Genomic DNA, 26,625 nt, shown 5'->3' on the forward strand with positions numbered 1-26,625 from the left:
CTTTTATAGTGTTAGAAGCTCTGTCCCCCTTTAATGGTGGAAAAACTTTTTAGCTTGTCATGATGACACTGAGGCGATGGCAGAGTCATCATTATTCTGCAGGCGGCTGTCAGAAATCGTGGGAGATGACTTGCCGTCATTCTTGTCCTTTCGCTCTGTAGGCGGCGGAATGCGGGCTATAACAGGCTGTCTGAAGTAACTCAGCATGGCCTGCGTTTTACGGCCAAGGGTCCGGACAACATATCTGGACAAAGGAGAGCACCATCCGGGTAGAGGATTTGAGAGTGTCGTGTGCCCCCCTGAGGGGACCCGGGTAGAGGGCTGACGTGCCACATGTCGCATGAGGGGATGCTGCGAGAGGTTGCCACGTGGGCGTCTGGGGGTGATCCCTACACAACCTATTTTATGTCTGTGTTCCAAGATACTTGTGCGAGAATACTTACTTGGTAGTGGATGTCTTCAAGTACTTTAAAATATTTGAAGAGAAAATTTAGAGGACACTTTTGTAATAGGGGAGGAGGTGTTGTCAGCTTGTTCAATATTGGGTGAAGACAAAATATCAGGTTAGAGGATTTTTCATTAGCCTTTTGAAAGTTTTGGTGACCTATAATGGTAAGGGAGGTGACATGGCAATATTATATTGTTTGTAGTGTTAATGCTACATGCTTTGTTCTCATTCCATAGAGAGCCCAAGGGATTTGGAAGACATTAAGGATTTTGGGCTAATTAGCCTTATGGGTTGTCATTATCAACTTAAAGTAAAAGCTTTGGTTATAAGGCTAAAAATGATAATGGGAAAGGTGATGTTAAAAAGTTAGAATATCTTTGTGAGGGATAGAAAAATCCTTAATGCAATTTTGATTGCAAATAAGAGGAAAATGAGCTCTAAGAATGGATTAATTTGTAAATTGAAAGTAAAAAAACATATGACCTTAGTTGTATGTCTCTCACCTAATGTTTGTGAATGATACTATTTATATAGTTATGGAAGTCCTTAGTTGTCTAAGATCAAAGGTCGAACAAAGAGCTTTCATTAATGGTTTTAGGGTCGAGGGTAGAACGTGAGAAGGAATATATGCCTCTCATCCAATATTTGTAGATGATGCTTTTTTTTTTTAGTATTTTTAATGAAACTAACACATATTAGTTGAAATGGTGGATGTGGGTTATACTTTGTTTTTGAGGTTGTGTTGAAATTGAAAATAAACTTACAAAAAGGTGAACTTATTCCAATAAGGGAATTAGTAAAAGTGGGCAAATTATTAGCATCTTTGTTTGGATGACATTATGACGATAGTGGGTAGAAAATATATAATTATGGTAGATGTTGATGGTTGAAATGATAATTGATATACCAAAAGTACAAGATATGGGAGTATCTCATAAGTCTTGTGTTGTATCAGATCTTGTGGATATTGGGCTCTTAGAATAAGCAACACTTGTCCAAGGGAGGAAGATTAGTGTTATAAAAAGTGTTGACATAAACTTTGAATAAATAAAAAAACTCTTGATTTGATGCAAAAGAAGAATTGGATCTTCTTTGATGCTATTCCTCAGCATGTAAATACTACTACGCTACATTGCCTCTTATAATCTCCGAATTAATTGCACTCAAATACTAAACCAATACAATTGATGATTTGAAAAGAGAAAAACAACTTAGAAAATTTTCAAAGAGATTTTCTGTGCAAAAATCTTTAGGAAGGTAATAAGATGCATCTAGTGAGATTGTCTAAGGATAAAGAAGTTTGATAATTATAAGATCAGAGGTCCTTAATCAAACAGTGATGGAGGTCCGTCTTTGATTGAAATAGCTTGTGAAGTAAGACTATTATAGGAAAATCGAGGGAATTGGATGAGGGTGAAATACATGAGAGGTGAGAAAACCTTTTGTTATGAGTTGGTAGAAAGACATTACAAAATGATGGAAGGCTTCAACCAAAAGATAACTATCCATGTTGGAAATGTTAAATGAACCAATTTTTAGTGGATGACAAATGGGTGAGGAGAATCAATTTAAATAATTATTTCCTTTGTCGTTTAGACTTACTTTTATTACGAGTGCTAAAATTGTTGATTTGTGGGAAAGTGGGACATTGGATGATAGTGGTTGGTGCAATTCAAAAGACCCTTCCAAGATTAAGAAATGGAGAGGGTGAACCAATTTTTGGAGCTTATTTATCCTATAAGACTGCAATAAGAAGAAAACAATGACATCTTATATGCAATAAGGAGAGATTGGTAAGGTTCAATGTACAGTTATAATATAATTTCTTGTACATTAAAACTAAAAGTCAAAAGAAATTTAGTGCTTTTGAGCTCCTCTAAGAATGTTTTTTTTCTTTCTCACTTGGGAAAGGGAATGATGAAAAATATTTGTTATATACTTGCTAATGAAGAGAGAGAGATGTTGGTCAATAGATACAACCTTTACAAAAAAAAAAAAAAAAGTGAATAATTCACATCTTGATTCATTATGATAGGACAAAAAAGTTATAGATATTTCTTTTAGTAATTATTAACTTGAAAATGAACATTTCTAACTTTAATGAAAAATCTCATCCAAAAAAATGGATGTTTATAGTCTCCTTAAGAAAAAATCTCCTAGTCAAATGGAAGTTTAATGGGTTGGACAAGAAAAAATGACATAGTGGGCACATAGCTCCCCAATGTTGACCCTAGTGTATATGAAAAGAATGCAATTTTTATATCGGAAGGTTAAATGAGTATTTTGTTATCCTTTTGTAATGGTCTCATACATGATCGGACAATATTTCTCAATATTAGAATTATTAAATAGTCTCCATTGTAGATAGAACAAACAAAATACAAGTTATTGCTTGGAATAATAAATTTTTATAAATTATTTTAAAACCGTATTTTAAATATACAATTAAATTTTAGTTTTTAATATCTACATCTGTGTTAAACCCACGGACGGTTTCATGAGCCAACTTCTAGCAAATTGGTTAAAAAATAATGGGGAAAAGAAGAGAAGAAGAGAAAAAAACAGTTAGGGATAAATCACGCGCTTGTTTCAAGAGTGGTTCTCAAGTACATTGACGACAAGTGACACTTTGATCCCAAAACGTAAAAGCGAAGCATGCTACTTGCTGGTTCATATCCGTTGAGGCTCTGAGAGAGAGAGAGAGAGAGAGAGAGGAGGGAGGAAGATGGGGAGTAGATCGCCGGAGGAGTTTTCGGTGTTGGTGTTGGCATCAGATCTAGGTATAGATGCTCGGCCCTTCTTAGACGCACAAGCCCAGATAGAAGAACAAGACGAGAACTGGCACGATTGTTCTCAGTACCTCTCCGACGAAGATTTCTCCGATCTTGATCTTTTGCAATTCATCCGCATCCAAGGCTCCGATAAATCTGGTAATCGTATTCTACGCATCGTCGGAAAGTACCTTCCCGGTAATTATTCTTTTATTCTTTACGCTTTCGCTTTTTTAGGGTTTGATTTTGTTGTATTTGTTGATTCCCCTTTTTTTTTTCTTATTTTGACAAAAATGCCCGCTATTTTCTTGTAAAAATAATCTTTGATTTGAAAGGCCTGACATAAATAGTAAATGATATTTATGTAAAAAAAAAAGAGATATTTTTCAAGAAAAAACGGGAAGGGTTAGATTTACAATTTGGGATTATCAAATATTTCTTTCATACATACATGAGTTCCAAACATTTGAAATTTTAGAATCCCGACGTGTTTTTCAAAATACGCAAACGTTGTTGATGCTCGTGAGCTCTTTAAAAATTAAAATGGGAATAAGGGCCACAAAAATGCAGAAATCCCACAGCCGAAGGAAAACGAACTTTTGATGAAGTAGAAGAATAAATAAATAAATAAAAACCAATCTGCCTTTACTTGTCTAATTTTATGGGTGTAGTGCAATGATTGGGTTCAAATGGATTCGTATTGTTTTGTTTGAGTCTGAATGTGTCCGTCAGTTTCCGCAAGCATATGGACCTGTTGTCAGCTTTTTGTATTGTTTAAGTAGCTCGTTTTTCATATGCCTCCTTTTTATTCTTTTGCTACACAAATGTACTTGTTCTGGAACTTATTTCTAGTTATTTTGAAAACTAGAAGGACTTGGAATGATTTCTATTCATTTTGTATTGTTGAATGATTTAAGTCAGTCTAGGGCTCAAAGGACTTGGAATCCCAATTACTTCCATCCCATCAATTGTTTCATTGATGGTGGAAGCTGCTTTAGGAACTTGGAAGTTTGAAGTACTTTATACAGGATTCAAGGGAGGCCCATTAAACTTTAATCATTCCTGAAAAGATTGTCTGCTTTAACTCATCTGGATATATTGGTGGGAAAAAATAGCGTCTTTCTACAGAATTTGTAGCTACAGTTTGTCTGTAAAACTGGGTCTCTTTCTTTTTCTTGGCTCACTGGTAAATTGGGTTTCACTGTTCCATCTTGATCTAAGACCTAAACTCTGATATGAAAGTTTCACAATGGCGTGAAGCCCATTGGTGGCTTTCTAGCCATTTAGATGTGTTTGAATTACAAACCTTTGAATAAGGTTCTCAAATGGATAAGGTATCCAATTCCTAACAAGCGAGACCTTATTGGACATCTTCATAATGCTTCAATTTTTTCAAAATTTGATATGAAGTTTGGATTTTGGCAAATTCAACTTCATGAAAAGGACATATAAAACTGCATTCACTGTTTCATTTGGGCATTATGAGTGGAATATGATGTCTTTTGGTTTGAAGAATGCTCATTTAGAATTTCAAAATATAATGAATGATATCTTCAATCCCTATACTAGTTTCTCCTTAGTATATATTGATGATGTACTTATATTTTCAAATTCTATTGAACATTACTTCAAACACTTAGAAATTTTTCAAAAAATTGTTAGGGAAAACAGCCTAGTTGTGTCAGTCCCTAAGATCAAAATATTACAAACTAAGATTAGATTTCTAGGATTTGAAATCTATCAAGGAATGATTAAACCTATTCAAAGGTCAATAGAGTTCTCTAGCAAATTCCTTGACGAGATTTGGAAAAAACCCAACTTCAAAGATTTTTAGGAAGTCTAAACCATGTATCAAACTTCTATTCAAATCTTAGAACTATTATCAAACCTTTGTGCCTTAGGTTTAGACAAAATCCGAAGCCTTGAACACAGGAACATACAAACACAGTCAACTTGTCAAAGAACAGGTTAAGAGTCTTCCTTGTTTAGGAATCCTTAACCCTTTAGTCTTTCCTATTATAGAGACAAATGCCTCTAATATAGGTTATGATGGTATTCTCGAACAAGAATTTCAAAATCAAATCTCCATTGTCCGTTTTCATTCAAGGACCCCAAGAAAACTATTCAACTATCAAAAAAGAAATGTTAGTCATTGTCTCATGCATTCAAAAATTTCAAGAAGATACTTTTAACAAAAAATTTCTTCTTCGTGTTGATTGTAAAGGTGCAAAAGAAATTCTTCAAAAAGATGTTCAAAATATTGTTTCAAAACAAATTTTTGTTAGGCGGCGGGCAATTTTATTTGTTTTTGATTTTGAAATTGAATTTATAAAAGGTGATTCAAACTCTCTCCTTGATTTTCTCTCACGTGAGTTTCTACAGGGACAATGAACTCTCAAAAGCCCAACACCAATACCCGAACTACAAAACCCTCTTATGCTATGAACCCTGTCAAACAAGAAAAACCCAATGTTCAAACCCAAAATAGATTCCAAGTTCTTGGATCTATTCCTTCAAACCAGTCCAAACCAACATTTGCTCAAACTGCTTCATCAAGTCAAAATTCACAATATATGGCTAAGGCCCATGTTATGAAAGTACAAATTCTTGAACCTTTCTATTTTGCAAACTCTAGGAAGCTAGATATTTCAAAAAATTTTCCCCATGGGAAATATTTTCTTCAAAATAATTTTCAAAAAACTTGAAAATTTTATGAGTTTATTTTAGTTGACACAGATTTTGTAGAAATTTCTTATATTCAAAACAAAACCTCTACAGATATTTGTTATTCAAAATGCAAAATTTGCAAAATTGTTTCTCAAAAGTTGTAAGGTCAATCTCCTGATACTCACAAAATGTTTTCTCAAACTTTTAGGCCAAAGTCATATGATTATTATGATTATATTGACGCTTGGTACTATACTTTTTTCTTTAGACCATTTAATCATTCTTGGTTTTTCCACTAGGGTGATGAAATGAAAAATCAAATTGATTTTTCAAATTGGTTTCAAGAATGATGACTATTTTTTTGGTGCCATTAAGGATATCTTTTATCCTCAAATTCTTGAAGGATACAAATGTTTTGTGGAACATGGAAGCAACTTGATTCCTACTTCTTGTTCACAAATATTATTCTTTCTTTCAAGATTTCAAATTCCTTGGATCATGTGTTGGGACTTTGTCCAATCATAGATGATTCCAATTCCCTTTCCCACAGATTTGGTGAGGGAATTCAAAGTCAAATGGTGGTCCAATTTCTCTCTTTCTGCTACACAACAAATTCCTCGTATCGGAAATTAGATTTCCTCCAAAAACTCTCATTCAAAGCCTCAAAAGGCCACCTTTCAAATCATTCCTAATAACTTTTTATTATCACGATCTTCTTTTGCCTCTGATGAAGATTTCAAAATGCATCTCAAAATGCTCAGACAAAAAGTTTCAGAAACTCTGTTTCAGTTTTGATGATGACACTGCATCTTCTGCTTTCTTAGGGGATCACAACGAAAACATGTGTTATGGCTTGTCATACACGTCCTTGGAGTAACGCCTCCAAACCCTCTTCAAAGTCATTGTGTGAAGTTCTTCAAAAGAGACAATTGGGACTCCACGTCAAACAATATGTGAGTGTCCTCTCGCTTGACTACGTCTTCCAAAGAGTCTTGGGTCATCGTGACAAGTTCTCAAAGGATCTAAATCTTCTCAAAGAATCAACGACTTGTTGATGTTTTACTGTTGTGGATTTCAACATTTTCAAGACTGGGTGGGCTAACGGAATATCAAAACCACTCTTCAAATCTGTGATTCAAAGCGGTAGGCTACAAACCACTCTTCGAATCCGATGGACAATTTGCACAAAGGACAAACTACTTTCGGTGGATTTCAAAGCTCTTCAAATCCGCGAACTTCAAAAGATTTCAAATTTGTCTTCAAAGCCTATATAAGTCCTCCATTTCTCATTGTAAGGGATCAACATTTTCAATAGGAAAGTTTGAGAGAAAACAAGAGAGAAACCTTTTGAGTGAATAGCCTTGTAATTGAAAAAGTTCAAAGCTTTCAAAGCATTTGAAAAACTCTCTTCAAAGATTGTAAGTTTTATCTTTCAAAGTTTCTTGTAATTATTTTATATTTTGAATGAACTTTCAAGTTTCAAATTCAATTGTGCTTTAAGTTTCTCGTACTGCATCAAAATGAACCTCTTTGGAAAGTCTATGAACTTTCTTGAAGCTCTGTCAAAGCTATATCTGGGTTTCAAGCGAGACCATTGTGACTCCTCCATATTAAACTGGGAGATTCCATCAAAGTTCATATTGATATTCAAATAGAAGTGTTCTTCTTCATTGCATTTTATATCATCCATCGATCTTGCATTTATTGGTATCAGAGTCATGATAGCTAGCTTTCAAATTTAAGTTGTCATTTTATTTTATGATTATCTGTTTTAAATTCAAAACAGTTAGCATTAGTCAATTCTTTGTATCCGTTGGTCAATTGTGTTAGTCATGTGGGTGTTAGGTGGTCCCATTAATTATTAGGATTAAAAATAGAGAACCCATAAAATCAAAATGTCAAGTTTGTTTGGAAAACTTTCTAGAAGTGTTCTTCTTCATTTCATTTTTTATTTTTGATAGATTTCTTCATTTCATTTTATATCATCCATCGATCTTGTATCTATTGAAAGTTTAACCTAATTCCTTAGATAATCCTTATCTATTTCGAAGGGTTCTAGATTGTCGATGACAAATAATTGGTTGGGCTCTTCAGGCATCATTTGAGAATGTGTTGGAGAGATTGGTGGTGACTTTTGAGCAACATACCTAGGTTGAAGAATGTTTGGAGTAAAGTTCACATTTTCTAATCACGTGAGTTTCTATAGGGACAATAAGTTCTCAAAAGCCCAACACCAATACTCGAACTACAAAAGCCTCTTATGTTATGCACCCTGTCAAACAAGAAAAGCCCAATGTTCAAACCTAAAATAAATTCCAAGTTCTTGGATCTATTCCTTCAAACCAATCCAAACCAACATTTGCTTAAGAATCTAGTAGCCAAATTTCTACTTCCAGTAGTAGAATTTCTTCTTGTCCAAGACCTTCTTTTGGGTACAAACCCTTTCCTATTTTGTAAATTTCTTTGATATTTTGTCTTGACATTTTCCAATTTTTTATATATTGTTCTAAAACATCAATTGATACATTCAATTGATTTTTCGAATTTTGAAGTATTTTCTTCTACCATTTTGAGATCATTTTCCATCCTACTCATATTACTATGAGAGCTACTTCTAGAAAGTTTTCCAAACAAACTTTGACATTTTGATTTTATGGGTTCTCTATTTTTATTCCTAACAATTAGTGAGACCATCATCGGGACCACATAACGCCTACATGGCTAACACAGCTGACCAACGGATACAAATGGCTAACTAATGCTAACCGTTTTGAATTTAAAACAGATAATCATAAAATAAAATGACAACTTAAATTTGAAAACTAGCTATTATGGCTTTGATACCAATAAATGCAGGATCGATGGATGATATAAAATGAAATGAAGAAGAACACTTCTATTTGAATATCAGTATGAATTTGATGAAGTCTCCCCATTTAATTTGGAGGAATCACAATGGTCTCGCTTAAAACCCAAATAACTTTGACAGAGCTTCAAGAAAGTTCATAGACTTTCAAAGAGGTTCTTTTTGATGCAGTACAAAAAACTTAAAACACAGTTGAATTTGAAACTTGAAATTTCATTTAAAACATAAAATAATTACAAGGAACTTTGAAAGATAAAACTTACAATCTTTGAAGAAAGATTTTCAAATGTTTTGAGAGCTTTGAGCTTTCTCGATTACAAGGCTATTCACTCATAGGGTTTCTCACTTGTTTTCTCTCAAACTTTCCTACTAAAAATGTTGATACCTTACAATGAGAAATGGATGCCTTATATAGGTTTTGAAGACGAATTTGATATCCTTTGAAATCCGTGGATTTGAAGAGTTTTGAAATCCATCGAATGTAACTTGTCCTTTGTGCAAGCTGTCCACCGGATTGAAGAGTGGTTTGTAGCCTATCGTTTTGAACCACATATTTGAAGAGTGGTTTTGATATTTCATCGATTCACTTGGTTTTGAAAATACTGGAATCCGCAACAGTAAAACATCAACAAGTTGTTGATTCTTTGAGGAGATTTAGATCATTTGAGAGCTTGTCATGATGATCAAAGACTCTTTGGAAGACATAGTCAAACGAGAGAACATTTACATGTTGTTTGACACAGAGTCCCAATTCTCTTTTGAAGAACTTCACATAGTGACTTTGAAGAAGATTTGGAGGCATTACTCCAAGGGCATGTATAACAAGTCATAACACATATCTTCATTGTGATCCTTTAGGAAAGCAGAGGATGCAATGTCATCATCAGAATCGGAATCAGAAAACTGAGATAGTGTTTTTGAAGCTTTTTGTCTGAGTATTTTGAGATGCATTTTGAAATCTTTGTCATAGGCGAAAGAAGATCGTGATAACAGAAAGTTATCAAGAATGATTTGAAAGGGGGCCTTTGGAGGCTTTGAAAGAGAGTTTTTGGAGAAAATCCAAATTGTCATATGAGAAATTTGTTGTGTAGTACAAGGAGAGAAATTGGACCACCATTTGACTTTGAATTCCCTCGCCAAATGCGCGGGAAAGGGAGTTGGAATCATATGTGATTGGACAGTCCCGACACAGAATCTAAGGAATTTGAAATCTTGAAAGAAAGAATAATACTTGTAAACAAGAAGTAGGAATCAAATTACTTTCATATTCCACAAAGTATTTGTATCCTTCAAGAATTTAAGGATAAAAGATATCCTTAATGGAGCTAAAAAATAACCACCATTCTTGGAACCAATTTGGAAAATCAATTTGATTTTTTATTTCATTACCCTAATGGTAAAACCAAGAGTGATCAAATGGTTTAAAGAAAAAAATATAATACCGAGTGTCAATATAATCATATGACTTTGACCTAAAAGTTTGAGAAAACATTTTATGAGTATCAGGAGAAAACATATTGAGAAGTAATTTTGCAAATTTTGCGTCTTGAAAAACAAATATCTGTAGAGGTTTTGTTTTGGATATGAGAAATTTCTATAGAATTTGTGTCAACTAGAATAAACTCGTAAAATTTTCGAGTTTTTTCAAACTTATTTCGAAGAAAATATTTCCCATAGGGAAATTTTTTTGAAATATATGGCTTCCCAGGGTTTAATCATTCTTGAAAAGATTGTTTGCTTTCACTCATCTGGATATATTGGTGGGAAAAAATAGCGTCTTTCTACAGAATTTGTAGCTACAGTTTGTCTGTAAAACTGGGTCTCTTTCTTCTTCTTGGCTCACTGGTAAATTGGGTTTCACTGTTCCATCTTGATCTAAGACCTAAACTCTGATATGAAAGTTTCACAATGGTGTGATGCCCATTGGTGGCTTTCTAGCCATTTAGATGTGTTTGAATTTAATGGTGGTGATATGGTCCCTTAGTTGCTTTATTTTGAGATTATTAATGTTAGCCTGTATTTATTCAGTGGTATTTATGTTTAAAACATAATCAAAGAGGAACAATTGTACCATTACCATCCTCTACCATAGCAATGAGGTAAGCTGCTAATTAATAAAATCACTTCTTTTATGATCCAGAATGTTTTGTAGTTGATACAAATATAAAATTTTTCATTTTTAAGTTGTCTGCTGACTTTTTGTTCCTTGTTTTGACCTCTTTAAGAAATTTGTTTTTGTTTCTAATGAATTTTTGGATTAATTTAACACATCTATGAATTATTCAGCTCCAGTGGTAAGTGGGGAACGCCTGAAGAAGTATGTCTTTCACAAGATAGTGAGTGAACTGCCAGAAGGACCATTCTGCATTGTTTACATGCATAGTACCGTGCAGAAGGAGGACAATTCCCCTGGCCTAACCATCTTGAGATGGATTTATGAAGAACTTCCCTCTGACTTTAAGGATAGGCTTCAAACTGTGTACTTTGTTCACCCTGGGTTACGTTCAAGGCTTCTCTTTGCCACTCTTGGACGATTCTTCTTAAGTGGAGGGTGAGTAGTTTCTTGATAACAAAAATGGAGGTGTGATGTATGAGATATTACCATAAACATTTTGACAAAAATCATCCACACGTTTGAAGAAACAAATCACCCCCCACCACCACAGTTATAATTAGGTTGTTAGGTAGGATCAGGAATAATGGCTTTCAGTTTTCACTACAGTTAAAATATGCAGTTTGCTTGGTGAGGACGAGATTAGCCTGGCTGACATTTTGCTGTGTGCAACTGCTTTTCCTTTACATTTGCCCATTTCTGAGGATTGAGTTAACTATTTCAGTGACAGTCATTATATATTGACCTTGACTATTATGCTTAAAATAATCTCTTACGCACATGCAAGTGCATACACACTCTAAAATTGCATATTTGTGCTTCAAGAATTATGGAGTGCTACAGAACACAAAACCAAGTAAGATGTTGGAAAACATTTTTGTGCCTGTCAAAAGTCTTATGGGGTTTGTGTGCATACACATGCACAAATTTGAGTCCTAAAAGCTTGATATGGATACTGCAAGAATGATGAAATTCTGCGGAATACAAGCGCCCAAGTAATATTTGGAAATTGTTTTTGTGCCCATTAGAAGTTGTTCTTATGCATGCAAAAACCCCCTCCAGCACTCTCCCCACACACGGAGGCGGGGAGGGATCCATACTCCTAACATGTAAACCTCCAAGGAAGAAAAAGGCCTCCTTGATTATGTGTTTTCAAATCCATGACTTTGAATAGTTCCTGGTGATAAGTGATAAACCCATTCTCTTATTTGCATTATTGAGTTAACAAGTCTGTGTCATGATCAAGATGTGTTGCCTTCTCTGTGCAGCTTATACTGGAAAATCAAGTATGTCAGCCGCCTGCAGTACCTTTGGGAAGATGTAAAGAAGGGAGAGGTCGAGATTCCTGAATTTGTGCAAAGCCATGATGATGTTCTTGAGCATAGACCACTGACGGATTATGGAATTGAACCTGATCCCCTCCACTTAACCGAGATGCCTTCCACTGCCTACTCGTTTGGAAGGTACGAGGAGAGATGGACATCGAGGGAGTGTATGTCGTAAGTGTGGTTATGTAGTAAGACACCCATGCTTTGTACAAGATAATGGGAACATTTCGTACCTCCTGCTTTTGATAACATCTAGGTGTTTCTTGTAAACTAATTCGAGCAATATTTATGTATATACACAGATGTTGCCCACTACTCACTCTTAAAATATTTCATAGCAGGCTGTTTTCATGAAATGTTATATAATCGTTTGCAGCTATACTCTGATGTATGCACCACAAAGTAGACAATCATCCTTTTTTATCTTTTCTCCTCTGCAGCTTCTGTTTGGATGTTCCACCAGTTCTGTTGCGCCTCAGACTATGAGTTGACTGGAATGGGTTTCCTTGTTAAGATTTTTATAGCCTTTATTGCATGGGTACGTTCTGGTTGATGGGCATACACAGCGAGTTCATTTGAAAGCTGGAACTGGCAAAACCATTGGACTGCGGATCAGTGAACGCAAGCAGTTGAAGGAGCTTGGTTTCTTCACTGAATTCTTGAATGAAATATCAGTATGTCAATCAAAGTGTATTATCGATGGCCTGCAATTTGTATTCGCTGATCTGATGTACTCTTTGAAGTTGAGAGCATTTGGCGTCTTTCTGGCCGTGGAAAATCATGATGTGGATTGATAGAAATGAGTTATTTCCACGAAAATGAAATTGGGGCATAGGATTTCACGCACTAATAATGAAGCGTGGCCACGTGAAGCAACATAAAGAGGTCCTTAGCTAAATAAACAGACGAACTTTTTTCCTTTTCCCCGACTTTGTCATCAAATGTCCTTCAAATTCCAATGGAAGTTTGGAACAGAAGTTGAGGAATGGTGGAGCTATCCTCTGTTTTCTCCTCTCTTTGTAATCTCTAATGACGTCAAATTTTCATAATTCCATTTTGGTGTTATGCCAACCATGATGGAGATGAAATTGAGAACTGCTTGCATTTTTTATATTTATTCCAAGGAAAATTATACATTTGATAACATTCTCAGTATCAAAATATAAGATTTGATGGAATCCGAACGAATGGTAAAAAGGCCGAGGAGCCTCCCACGCCTCAGCAGTCAAACACCACGCACCCACTCACAATGTTGAGAGCTCTGAGTCTCAGGCGTTCCCTCCGAGCCTTCCACCATTACCACCACCACCACCACCAGCCCACCAACCCACATTCCAACCTCCTGAAAGCCCTCTCCTCCACCACTTCCCCAAACCCTAACCCTAATCTCACCCGCCCCTTCTCTTCTCTCTCATCATCTCCTTCTTCGGAGGCCGAGTTCCGCAAGTACTTGGGCTACTTCGCTCTTCTCCTTGGATGCGGCATCGCCACCTACTACTCCTTCCCTTTCTCCGATTCTGCCAAGCACAAGAAAGCCCAGTTGTTCCGCTACGCTCCATTACCCGACGATCTCCACACTGTCAGTAACTGGAGTGGAACCCATGAAGTCCAAACCAGGGTTTTTCACCAACCCGAGTCCCTTGAAGAATTGGAACAGATTGTTAAGGAGGCCAATGAGAAGAAGCAAAAGATTCGACCCGTGGGATCGGGGTTGTCGCCGAATGGGATTGGGTTAACTAGGGCTGGCATGGTGAATTTGGCCCTCATGGATAATGTGTTGGACGTGGATGTGGAGAAAAAGAGGGTTCGGGTCCAGGCTGGGATTCGGGTTCAGCAGCTCGTTGATGCTATCAAAGATTATGGTATTACCCTGCAGAATTTCGCGTCCATTAGGGAACAACAAATTGGCGGTATTGTTCAGGTTTGTTTTGTTGGTTCGTGTGCAGTTTGTTTTGATTAATTACATGACAGATTTGCAAAAATTTCATTTAAACCTAGAGAGTCAAAACCATAAACTTATGGAAATAGGAAGTCAAACCACGTGAATTGAGTTCTTCAAAATTTTCTAATATAAATGGATAACAGTTGTTAACCTTTTTGTGTGGGGGAAAAGTAGCGTTACTCATAAGTCATATCCCAGTGGTTCAGTTTTATGGATAGATGTTCCAGATGATAAAGCCCTTTATGGGCATTAATGACATTAGTGGAGTTGGAGGCTAGATGGGCTGACTGCTGAGTTTCTTATATAAATGTAATAGAAAATTTTCCCTGTATAAGTATTGGTTTTCCGTCATATTATAAAGAATGGAGTCTGAGAACATTTGAATGATACAGGCGGATTTCAGTTGTGCTGGAAATGACAATAAATGGTAAAAAAAAGAAGCTAGAGTACTAGAGTATCATCTTGTATAAAGGTATGCCTTTTTTGACTTTGTACCTTAGATCTTGGCTTTGATTTCTTCATGCATCGGTTTTTAGGTTGGTGCACATGGCACTGGTGCAAGATTGCCTCCCATTGATGAGCAGGTCATCAGCATGAAACTGGTTACTCCTGCCAAGGGAACAATAGAGGTTTCAAAAGAGAGAGATCCGGAGCTGTTTTATCTTGCTCGCTGTGGCCTTGGTGGGCTTGGAGTGGTTGCTGAAGTCACCCTCCAATGTGTTGAGAGACAAGAGCTTGTGGAGCACACGGTTGTTTCAAACATGAAAGAGATCAAGAAAAACCACAAGTAATTATTTATCCTTTTCAATAAATCAAGCTATTTATATAAAATCTTGACTCTGAGCACTGCAAACAGTGTGAGCACCTTATCCATCCTGCGCATAGCTTGCAACAATCAAGAAATACCCTGAGTAATTGTTTGTCCCTTTTCTGTAAATCAAGTTATTTATGGAAAATCTTGAATCTGAGTACTACAAAAAGCATGAGCACCTCATTCATCCTACACATAGCTTGCAACTAATGATCAAGATCATTTAATTAACATCTTCCGTCAATATTATTTAATTCAATAGATGATCATGGACTATTTCATTTTACCCCAGACTATGTTGGACCATTCAACCTATTGCTAATTGGCATGTCTGGCAGTTATCGACTTGACATTCATGTCTTAGATTTGTTGGGACACTTACAGAGTTTGTGACTTATTTTCTGTGGTTCTTTTATATAGGAACTCAACTGGGGTGAACATAAAGATTTTCATAATGATGATTCACAAGAATATGAAAGTACACATCCTTAGTTGTGTTCCTGTGCCTAGATTTTCGATAGTTTCCATGTTCGAACCCTATATCCCTGCCAGAATATGGATCTTGTATTTGCATATAAAAATTTAAGGGGTTACCATGATTTGTTGGATGGTGGACTGGAAACCTTTTTTATTTGATTTTGCAAAATCTTCAAATAGTTGGTCCAGGATCTTTTTATTCTTATTTTTATATTTTAAATCTGAGACTTGATTTTATTAAAAACATTGCAGGCATTACATAGTAGGAGATGTGCAGCATCAGGTAGCAATATTAAATAAAACACTATAGCAAACAATGTCTAACACCCTAGTCTTTAATTCAAGGAAGGGGATAATACCCTGGCATTGGTAATGGAAACCAATATTCTGGTATTGCCAGTTAGCTTTTCTTGATTAGTTGATCTGGGTTTCCTAATGAAAGAAGCATTCATGCCTGTAGATAGATTTGATATCTCTCTAACTCAATTATCATATCACCTGGGGTCTTTTCTCTGGAAGGTGGCCTTGCATATAAGCACAGAGAATCCTCTTCAGTGGGAGATTCCTGGTCCCATGGAATAAACCTCACCCAAGCCCTCCAACAAAGATAAAATCTCTGCCTAATCACCAATGGATCCTATCCGGCTTAGAAAAAACCTGAGTCATGGTTCTGATATGGTGCCTTAGAGTCCCTCCCAATGTCCATCTAGCCTATGTTTTCCCATGAACTCTCACCAAAATTTAGTATAAATTCTGTTGTAACTGGGCCTCATCTGGTGGCAGATTGTGCTCAGCTTTTATATTGGAGCAGTAGTTAATTTAAGTATAAGAACCCATATATCAAATGATGCCCCCATTCCTTTATCATTATTCTCTGTTGGGAACAAATATCTGATTTGGACTTTGGTGATGTCTCTCTGTATGCTGTGGCATGGTTTTAAGTCAAATAATGCATGGTAGTGGACTCATTTGTATCGTGTGACTTGAAGTTAGTATCCTTTTTTCTTTTTGCAGGAAATTGCTTTCTGAGAATAAGCATGTGAAGTACCTGTATATTCCTTACACCGACACTGTTGTGGTTGTGACGTGCAACCCTGTTTCAAAATGGAAGGGTCCACCCAAGTTCAAACCCAAGTATAGCCGTGATGAAGCTATACAGCATGTTCGTGACCTCTATCAGGAATCACTAAAGAAGTATAGGTAAAGTTATTGTCTGTTACCATTCCCGTTGTGTAATTTAGCCATTTATTACCTTGTTAAGTCTGAGGCACAAGAAGAAACTCATCATCCTTGCTTTTTGGTTTTATGTAAAAACTGTATTGGTTGAAAGTATTTTACACTTCTTTTCTCCGTTTCTGTTCCCTTTTTATCTTTCTTTTTTTCTGTGTTCCATCCTTAATTTGTTGGCAAAAGCTTTGCCAGAGTGGAGGGCATCAAAATAGTCCTCAGCTCTAACCTTCCTAGTATAATGAGAGATCAAATATGAGAATTCTTAGAAAATAGTCTACATGAGTTGCACTTTTGCTTTCCTTTTCTTTATTTTAATTCCTTGCCTTTCAATTTTCTTATCTTTTATCAATGATTATTGTATCTTGAGTTCCTGGTTATAATTATGTGCCCAAAAGTGCATTGTTGCTTTTCCATCATTGTTTCTGGTATTGGTTTCCCCGATTTCTGCATGCTGCAGCTAAAAATCTTCAATTTTTTTATATCTGTTTCTTCTCATTTTTAGTTGATTGTTTTTATGTTTAGATTGTTGTTTCTCATTGCTTTAGATGTTTATTATAGTCAACTAACTGCTTTATTAGTTACTTGCAGCCCTGAAGCCATCACCGCTAAATCTTCAGACAACAGTGAGCCTGACATCAATGAGCTTTCGTTCACAGAACTAAGAGACAAGTTACTTGCCCTTGATCCCCTGAACAAAGACCATGTCATACAGGTTAATCAAGCTGAAGCAGAGTTCTGGAGAAAGTCAGAGGGATACAGAGTGGGCTGGAGTGATGAAATCTTGGGATTTGATTGTGGTGGCCAACAGTGGGTCTCAGAAACCTGTTTTCCAGCAGGAACCTTAGCAAAGCCAAGCATGAAAGACCTTGAATATATAGAGGATCTGAAGAAACTCATAGAGAAGGAAGAGATACCTGCACCTGCTCCTATAGAGCAGCGCTGGACACAATCCAGCAAGAGCCCCATGAGTCCAGCTTCAAGTTCAGCAGAGGATGATATATTTTCATGGGTAATTTCACTGCATCTATTATTTTATTCCATATTAATTGTGATGAAAGGACCTTTTCATTTCAAGTATTAAGTAATTAATAAATTTTGCCTGTGAAAAAGTATCAATTTAAACAGAAATTAATATTTACAAATATCCTATGTTGAATATGCTAGAATTTTAATTTTGTTTTAAATATTTGATATTGGTATTAAGCAATTTTTGAAATCTCAATAATTTTTTGACTCTTAAAGCAAACTCTTATAGTATTTTGACAATTCTTTAACCAATCTGAGGTGTTGGATCTTGTTTTGATTTCGATATGTACACAAAGTGTGTCAAAATCCAAAATTGAAAATTCTGTTAGGACATATTACTACATCTTAGACCTTGTTTGGATTGAATTTTGGAGCAAAAACTCTTTCTTAAGCACAATGGGAGCTTCTATACATGGTTGAGTGATTTTATTAAACAAATTTATGGCTTAAGAAAGAGCATCACAGGAAGGCAAAGACAATGTTGTTTTTTGTGCAAGCCATTTTTTAGCTTATTAGGAAGTTATTTTATGTTTAATGGAACTTTCATAATACCAAGATTAGCTTCTTAAATTATAACTTTAGTTTTATCGTAGCTTCTAGCTAAAGCCAAAAGTAAGAAGCTATCTCAAATGAGGTCTTAGCTTCCTTTTATTCGACTCCATTTTTAGTTCTCTGTAGAACTTTACTCCATTCAGAGTGTTGTTTTCAATGATAAGTAAATATGCATGAATTTTCTGGTATCCTATACACAACCAATTTGTATGGATGTTAAGTATAAACAGAAGCTTGTCACAGAGTACGTATATCAGTAGCTTTTGCAGTCAATTTACAACTGAATTTATGCAAGCACCCATCCAGCGTTTTGATTTCAAGTTCTGGTGTCAAGCATACAATGGTTACTGCTTAGAGCGCCTACTGTATAAAGAAGACATTGTGCTAGTGACTTTTTTTTTTTTTTTGAATTAATGATGCATAAATTGGCAATACAAGGCTTTGTTCATTTGTTGTGGTTGATTTAAAAAATATTGATTTGAGTCATTATGGTTTACCTTGTATGGATTGTTTTTTTTTATGAATACCTTGTTATGGATTGTTGATGAGTGACATGTAATTTACTCCTAAAGCTAATAAAGTACAACAACATTTTGATATTATGCTTTGTCCTAGAGCCACTCTGACATTTGTAAATTTGGAGTTTGCCCATACAACATTTCAGTCTCTTTACTTTTGAGATCTTGATCAATCAAGTCAAAGGGAAGGTGCTGGGAAGTTTGCAAGTTGTGGTAAAAAAGCTATGTTACTCCATTGAATTATGATGGGAGATCATGCCATGGTTTTTGCTAGTGGAGCCATGTGATTAGGAAGGGGCTGGAGGGTAGGGAAGATTTGGAGGGAGACACACATGCTGTGGTGAGATTGGGATTAGCAGGCCTGTAGTAGGAAAAAAAAGAAGGGAAGATTATGTGTCGGCCCATTGAGTGATAGGAGTTGTAACAAGTACAAAGGAGGCTGACGCTTTTGGTGGCAAGCAGCAAAAGGGAAACCAAGTGTCAGAGGGAAGGGATGTGGTAGAAGACTACCACATGAAGTGTGACATTTCTTGTGCGGAGCTAAATGAATGATAGACGCTTAATTGAGAAGTTGGGCTTTGTCAAGATAAAGGCCAATAAAAAATTGACTAGGTTAGGCTCAAGGGAGAGGAGGAGGGTGGGTAAAGATTTAGATTCTTTGGAGAGACTGTTTATTGAGGAGGAGGTCTTTTTAGCCCTCTCTAGTTTGTGTGGAAATAAAGTCCCGGGTTCGATGACATGTCTTTTGGCAATTTAGTTGGGACTTTGTGAAAAGTGAGGTGACGTGTCCTTTTGGCATAGTTCTATGAACTAGGCTCTTTCTAAATAAATTTAAATATTGTGTTTTTAGTGTTAATCATGAAAAGGAGTGCAACAGATCTAACAGATTTCAAACTGGGAAGTATGTGGGGGAACTACACAAGCTTCCAGGAAAAGGTGAAAGATTAACTTTGATAAAAAAATGTTCTATTTAGCCTACCAATTCACTACATGTCATTATTTGTCATGTCGAGAAAGGTAAGTTTAAGTTTGGAAAAAATTCAAAAGGATTTCCTTTGGGGTTGAGGAGTACTTGAGAGAAAGTTGCATCTAGGGAATTGGTTAACAATTTCAAAGAAAAGGAGTGGAGGCTTGAGCACTAGAAGTTTGTTCATTCTAAACAAGGGTCCTTTTGGTAAATGGTGTTGGGGATTCACAAAATGAATCCCTTTGGAAGCTAGTGATTACAGGAAAACATAGGGAGAAAGAGGGGGAATGGTGTTTTAAAAAAGTGAGGTAAGGATAGGGGGTAGGGTTGTGAAAGGCAAAGTGGGTGGGAGGTTTGAACCCTAAAATTGGATTTCGGTTGATAAATGGTTGGAGGGTGAAATTTGAAGGGATAGGTGGTTTGGTGACAAACCCCTAGGAGAAGCATTTCCTGCATTGTTCTCACTAGCCACCACAAAAAATGTATGGATAACAAAGTTGTGGTAGCAAAGTGGGAAGGGAGGTTATTAGAACCACAAGTTCACAAGACATGTTCATGATAGAGAGTTGGGTGAGGTGGAAGCTTTTTTTAGGAGATTGCAAGTATAGACAATTACTAGGAATATAAAGGATAATGTGATTTGGATGAATTTGAAGTGCGGTATATTCATAGTTGAACTCCTATATTATTCTTTATCAAGTGGAAAAATGGAGGTGTTCCCCTCCTGTGTTTTTGGTTCTAGTGAGGGTTGACCTTTTTGCGTGGGAAGTAATGTGAGGTTGAATTGGATCAGCTTAAAAGGAGAGGTTGGAGGATGCTGAATAGATGTTTCTTGTGTAAAAAAAAAAGAAGAAATGACTAATCACATCCTCCTTCATTGCTCGAGAGCAATCATGCTATGGTAGTTAATTTATGTTCTATCGAGTATAGTGGGTGATGTTATCCTCGGTCGGAGATGTCCTTATTGTTGGCATAGATATTTTGTTGGGAAGGAGAGGAAGAAAGTTTGGAGAATAGTTACTTTGTGTTTATGTTAGACCATATGGAAGAAGAAAAATATGAGATCGTCCGAAAATATTGAAAACGAGGATTAAGTAATTAAACAATCAATCGTGTTCCATTTTTTGAAGCGAGTTAGAGCATGCATAGAAGATTGTTCATTTTCCATGATAGACTATATTAATTGGTTAAGCTTTAAGTAAGGCTAGAGTGTTATTTTTGGTGTAACCCTTAGCCATGTTTGACCTTTTGGCGCCTTGTATAAAACATGTTTGCCTTTGTGATCCCTTTTGTTGGGCCTTATTAATATAATTGATCTTTGCCTATCAAAAAATTATTCAAAACTTAGAACCATGTCAAAACCTGGAGGCCACTTATTGGGTCTCCAAAAATAGAACCAAATTCATCATGTTGATGGCCTTGTAATTTGGCACTACTAAATAGACTTAAGGCTTTTTAGATAAAGCAAATTGAGCAGTAGGTCCATGGGGTCAACTAGTTTTACCAAGTGGGTGTACATAAATGGGAGTTGATGGTTAAGCTTGTTATAGCAAATTTGTGGTTGTTTTGTACTTCTATTACAATTCCTTAATACATTTGATTTTTCTCTTTTCCTTTTTTTGTTTCCCTTTTGATAGGCAATAAAATTTATAGATATGGCAAAAATATATACACCAAAGTACACATTATGTATACAATGGGAACCAATGACAATACCAAAAAAAAAAAAGCATAAAAAATAACTCTCTCTCTCTCTCTACACAGTCCTAATCAATCGAGAAAATCAATCAAAGGTTTAAAACCTTCTTTTAGGACTAGCCATTTCAGATTTTGATCCGACTCTTCCTCGTTTTTAAATACTCTTTGATTTATTTCCTTCCAATTTATCTAAAAAATGCATAAAGGAATAGTTTTCCACACCTTCTTTTGTTTCCTTCCTACAAAGGAGCCATAACAATTGAAAAGAGTCTATTTGAATGTGGAAGGGAATACACAAACTATTCTAAATAAGAAGAATAGCAATAGCCATAAAGCCTTTTAAGTAAGGTTTTGGAAGTTGGATATAGAGAAGGTGTATGATCATGTGAATTGGAAGTTTTTGTTTGCAATGCTTAGAAAGATGGGCTTTGGGGAGAAATGGATTAAATGGGTAGAATGGTGCATCTCTATTGTGAAATTTTCTGTTTTAGTAAATGGATCTCCTTCTGGTTTTTTCCAAAGTTCGAGGGGATTGAGACAAGGAGATCCCTTCTCCCCTTATTTATTTGTGATAGTCATGGAGGTATTTAGTTGTCTTTTGAGGAGGGCTATTAGTGGGGGCTACTTATCTGGTTGGAGGGTAAGAGGTAGGAATGGTGAGGGGATTTTGATCTCGCACTTGTTATTTGTTGATGATACTTTGGTGTTTTGTAAGGCGTCTCAAGACCAGATGACTTATTTAAGTTGTCTTCTTATGTGGTTCGAGGCTTGCTAAGATTTGAGAATCAATTTGGAGAAAAGTGAGTTAATTCCAGTGGGCAGGGTGCATAATATAAAGGACTTGGCCTTGGAGTTAGGGTGTAAAGTGGGCGGTCTCCCTTCTTACTATTTAATTGGGTCTTCTGTTGGGGGTCCTCTTCAAATCAGTGGCGGTGTGGGATGGTGTTAAAGAGAGATTTCGAAAAAGGCTAACCATGTGGAAGAGACAGTATATCTCAAAAGAAGGAAAACTCACTCTAATTCGAAGCATTTTGTCTAGCATGCCCATATATTTCATATCCCTTTTTTGCATGCCAAGAAAAGTGAGGTTGAGATTGGAAAAGATTTAGAGAGATTTTCTTTGGGTTGGTGAAGTTTTTGTGTAGAACTTGGTTCTTGTTAGGTGGAACACGGTTTGTTTGGAGGAAAAGAAAGGTGGTTTGGATGTGAGAAATCTTTCTCTGATTAATATAGCTCTCATGCAAGTGGAATTGGCGGTATGCCAATGAAAGAGGCCCTTTGGAAGCAAGTCATCAATCAAATGTATGGTAAAGATGATGGGGAGTGGCACTCCCACGAGGTGAGTGAGAGATATGGTATGGGGTTGTGGAAAGCTATTAGGAAGGAGTGGAATTATTTGAATGGCAAGTTGGCCTACCAAGTGGGTAATGGGCAGAGAGTGAGATTCTGGATGGACAAGTGGTGTGGAGATGAGCCAGTTTGTAAGTCATTTCCTTCCTTGTTTGCCCTTTCTTCATCTAAGAAAGCTTGGGTGGCGGATGTTTGGAACCTTGAAGGTGATGGGGGTGGATGGACCCCTCTTTTCTCAAGGGCCTTTAATGATTGGGAGTTAGAGTGGGTAGAGCGTTTTCTGCAAAAGATCCAAGCTTTTAGGGTTCACAGGGATGTAGAAGATAGAGTGATTTGGACAGCTTCGAGGTGTGGGACCTTTTCGGTCAAATCTCTTTATTCTATCTTGGAATCCAGAGATTCTCTTTTGTTTCCTAGTGGTAGTGTTTGGAGATTGAGCGCACCTCCTAAGGTGGCTTTCTTTGCTTGGGAGGCTTCTTAGGGAAAAGTCTTAACTCTGAACCAACTTCAAAGGAGGGGGCACTTTTTGGCAAATAGGAGTTTTCTTTGCCTCTCTAAAGTAGAGACGGTTGGTCACCTTCTTCTTCACTGTGTAAAGACTCAGGTTCTTTGGAATCTTCTTTTCTCCCTCTTAAGTGTGTCTTGGATTCTTTCTTGTTCAATGAAGGAAACTTTTCTTGGGTGGCATGGGTCGTTTGTGGGTAAAGCTTGTAAAAAGGTTAGGCAAGTGGCCCCTTATGTATATTTTGGACAATATGGAAGGAAAGGAATTTGTTAGCGTTTGGAAATGAGGAGTTTTCGCTCCAAAGATTGAAAAATTATTTTGTATGTAACTTGTGGTCTTAGTCTAGAGTGTTTGTAGATTTGAGCCCCTTTTCACTTTTAAGCTTCATTGATTGGTTAGGCTCTAAGTAAAGGGCATGTGTTGTTTTTTGTTTATATCCCTTCCCCTTTGGTTTGAGCCTTTTGGCTTCTTTTGTATACTTCTTGTATACTTTGAGGACACTGTTTTTGGTGTCCCCTCTTTTCTTTATATACATATTTTCTTTACTTAAAAAAAAAAGGGCCATAAAACCTTTTATTTGGCACAATGAAGGTGAATATGATCAATTGATTTGTTTTTGTCTTTACAAAGAAAACATCTATTCATCAATGACCATTCTTTCCTTTAAAGTTGATCCAATGTCAAATGCCTTTCACCAATTAGCTTCCCAAGCAAAAAAGCTCGCTTTAGATGGGATCCATGAATTAAAATTATGTCATATTAGGAGGGGAATTGGTCTCCCTAGCTCCAAATCATAATTGAGAGATTTGATAGATAAAAACTCCTTTTTTTTTTTTTTGTGCATCTTTTTAGACCACTTTATCATTTTCTTTCCTCTTCACCAACTTATTTTGCAATCTTGAGAAAAAAGTCTCAATAGTACCTAACTCCCAATCGTTGAAGTGTTTAAAGAAACATGAATTCTAATAATCCCTCACAGCTGTCTCATCCTATAATTTCGTCACCCACCCAAGCCTCGTTGGACAAGGCTAAAACATACAAATAGGGAAAGGGCACACACAAGGGCTCCTCCCTACAACATTTATTCGTCCAAAACTTCACTCTCCTTTCATTACTCACTTCAAAGGACGCCCTACTTGAAGAGGTCTCATCCTTGATAGCTTTTCACACCCCAACCCCATACCCATTTCTCACCTCACAAGAATGCCAAACCCGTACTTCCTCTTTATGATCTGTTGCCAGAAAACTTCCCCTTCAAAAGTGATCTCCTGCTCTACTTATCAAGGAAAGCCTGATTAAGTGATGGAATGCTTCTAATGCCTAATCCTCCCTTACTCCTATCTTTGCAAATAGCTATCCATTTCAGTAAATGCAGCTTTTTCTCTAGTGCCCATCTCCCTATAGAAAATCTCTTTGAATCTTCAATCTGCTCAAGCCTCAACTTGACCTTCTAGGAATTGCAAATAAGGACATATACTGGATAGGTAGATTGAATAAGGTGCTTTGAATCAACATGAACCTTCCCCCTTTTGAAATATATTGCCTTTTCCAAATTGATAGTGTTCTATTGAACCTCTCTTCCACCCTATACCAATAATACTGATCTGAAAAGAGCACCAAGGGTAGACCTAAGTAGAAGGAAGTTCTCCCACCTTGCAACCCAATCCCATCACCAACTTCTCCAGGTGAGCGGCCACCTCCCCCTGCAGGGATCACTTCATTTTTAGCCTCGAGATTGCTTTCAAACCACAACAGCCAACTTAAATAAACCATTTGGTTTTGAGAATCCTCATAGAAAACCAAAGTATCATTTGCAAACTACATGTGAGACACCTTTGCTCCCTTGCAACCCCTCCTCCTAGACCTGAAGCTTGGAAAATTACATTAATTGTTTGATTGCATACTTGTGTTTAGACCTGCTTTTGAATGCGCATGATGGGGCATGTCCATTTTCATCATTTATCACTACTAAATGAATTTAAAATTTTCTGGATAAAGGTCAATTGAACAAACATTAGGTCCATGATATCTGCTAGGATTACCTAATGGACTTAATGTATAAAGGGGGGCAGGTTGGCGGTTAGGCCTATTGTAGTGAATAATGTTTGATTTCTTTATTAAGATTCTTGGACTCATTTGGTTGGTGGTTCAGCCGGTTGTGGCAAATGGAAATTGTTCTATTAATAACAACGTCCTTTGATTGTGTCTCAGGTTGGCATAATAATGTATCTTCCGACAATGGATGCCCGCCAGAGAAAGGAAATAACAGAAGAGTTCTTCCATTACAGACGTCTGAGTCAAACACAACTATGGGATCTGTATTCTGCTTATGAACATTGGGCTAAGATTGAGGTATTTACCAGGTTCTAGTTATGCTAGTCCTTTAGACTTTTTTTTCTTTTTTCTTTTTTTTTTAATATAAGAAGCATCTATCTTGAAACTAATTATTCCATATGATATATTGAAAAATATTAAGTTGTGCACTGGTTTACTTTCATTTAAAATTTCTTGAAATTTATCTCAACTAAATTCAGAACAAAATTTGTTGCTTAGATGAAATATGATGTTGATGTCCTCAATGTGAATATAAAACCTTTATTCTATTTGGAGATATTCCATGAGTAATATCTAATCTTGTTGCATAATGAGTGCCTAGACTATTCTATGAACTCTCTCCTTATTGACAGCGCTCTGGTTGATATGTGAACTCACAAACTGATTTTCTACTGGAATTGCCCAATTTGGTCTCTGAAATGACAAACAAAAAGATATTAAACTATATTTCCTGGATTTTTAATTATATACATGAATTTTGCATAGGTTCCGAAGGATAAGGATGAGCTTGCAGCTCTTCAGGCAAGGCTAAGAAAGCGTTTTCCAGTGGATGAATACAACAAAGCACGGAAAGAACTGGATCCAAACAGGATCCTTTCTAATAACATGCTGGGGAAGCTGTTCCCATCATCGGATACCATTTGAGAAGCTTCACTTTTTGGTTAGTTATTTGTTTATTGATTTGTCGTTTCATTTGATTTAAACAGATCTTGTCTCTTATTCTTCTGCTAAATCTGCTTCTGGCATCTTTAGCAATAAGATCTAGATTATACACTACATGAAGAGGAATGTTGTGATTTGAGGACATGGAGTGTATCATTAAGCTTATTATTCAATAAAGCCTCTGTAATGATTTAAGGCCACTTTCTTTTATTGAATGATGCCTTACAATCCTATTGCTCTGAGTAGTTAGAAGGCCAAAATAAAAATAAAACAAAGAAAAAGAAGATAGGTCTTGACCTTAGTACCTAGTCTCTCAGACCCTTAGGCATTTTTCAGACATTCTTTTGGATTGTTACCTG

At 36.3% G+C, this 26,625-nt stretch overlaps 2 protein-coding genes across 2 annotated transcripts; both read left to right on the forward strand.

Moving 5' to 3' along the window:
* The first annotated feature begins 2,912 nt into the window (after positions 1–2,912).
* LOC100246998 (uncharacterized) lies at positions 2,913–12,572 on the forward strand. Its single transcript, XM_002275757.5, has 3 exons — positions 2,913–3,417; positions 11,039–11,303; positions 12,134–12,572. Exons 1-3 carry the CDS (start codon positions 3,174–3,176, stop codon positions 12,366–12,368), a joined length of 744 nt encoding a protein of 247 aa, XP_002275793.1. The 5' UTR covers positions 2,913–3,173; the 3' UTR covers positions 12,369–12,572.
* Positions 12,573–13,081: 509 nt separating this feature from the next.
* On the forward strand, positions 13,082–26,466 carry LOC100233005 (L-galactono-1,4-lactone dehydrogenase, mitochondrial). Its single transcript, NM_001423320.1, has 6 exons — positions 13,082–14,114; positions 14,672–14,922; positions 16,438–16,623; positions 17,242–17,662; positions 25,481–25,621; positions 26,090–26,466. The coding sequence occupies exons 1-6, from the start codon at positions 13,443–13,445 to the stop codon at positions 26,246–26,248; spliced, it is 1,830 nt and encodes a 609-aa protein (NP_001410249.1). The 5' UTR covers positions 13,082–13,442; the 3' UTR covers positions 26,249–26,466.
* Positions 26,467–26,625: the final 159 nt, after the last annotated feature.

Source organism: Vitis vinifera, chromosome 8, assembly GCF_030704535.1.
Source record: "Vitis vinifera cultivar Pinot Noir 40024 chromosome 8, ASM3070453v1".
In the NCBI taxonomy this organism is placed as follows: domain Eukaryota; kingdom Viridiplantae; phylum Streptophyta; class Magnoliopsida; order Vitales; family Vitaceae; genus Vitis; species Vitis vinifera.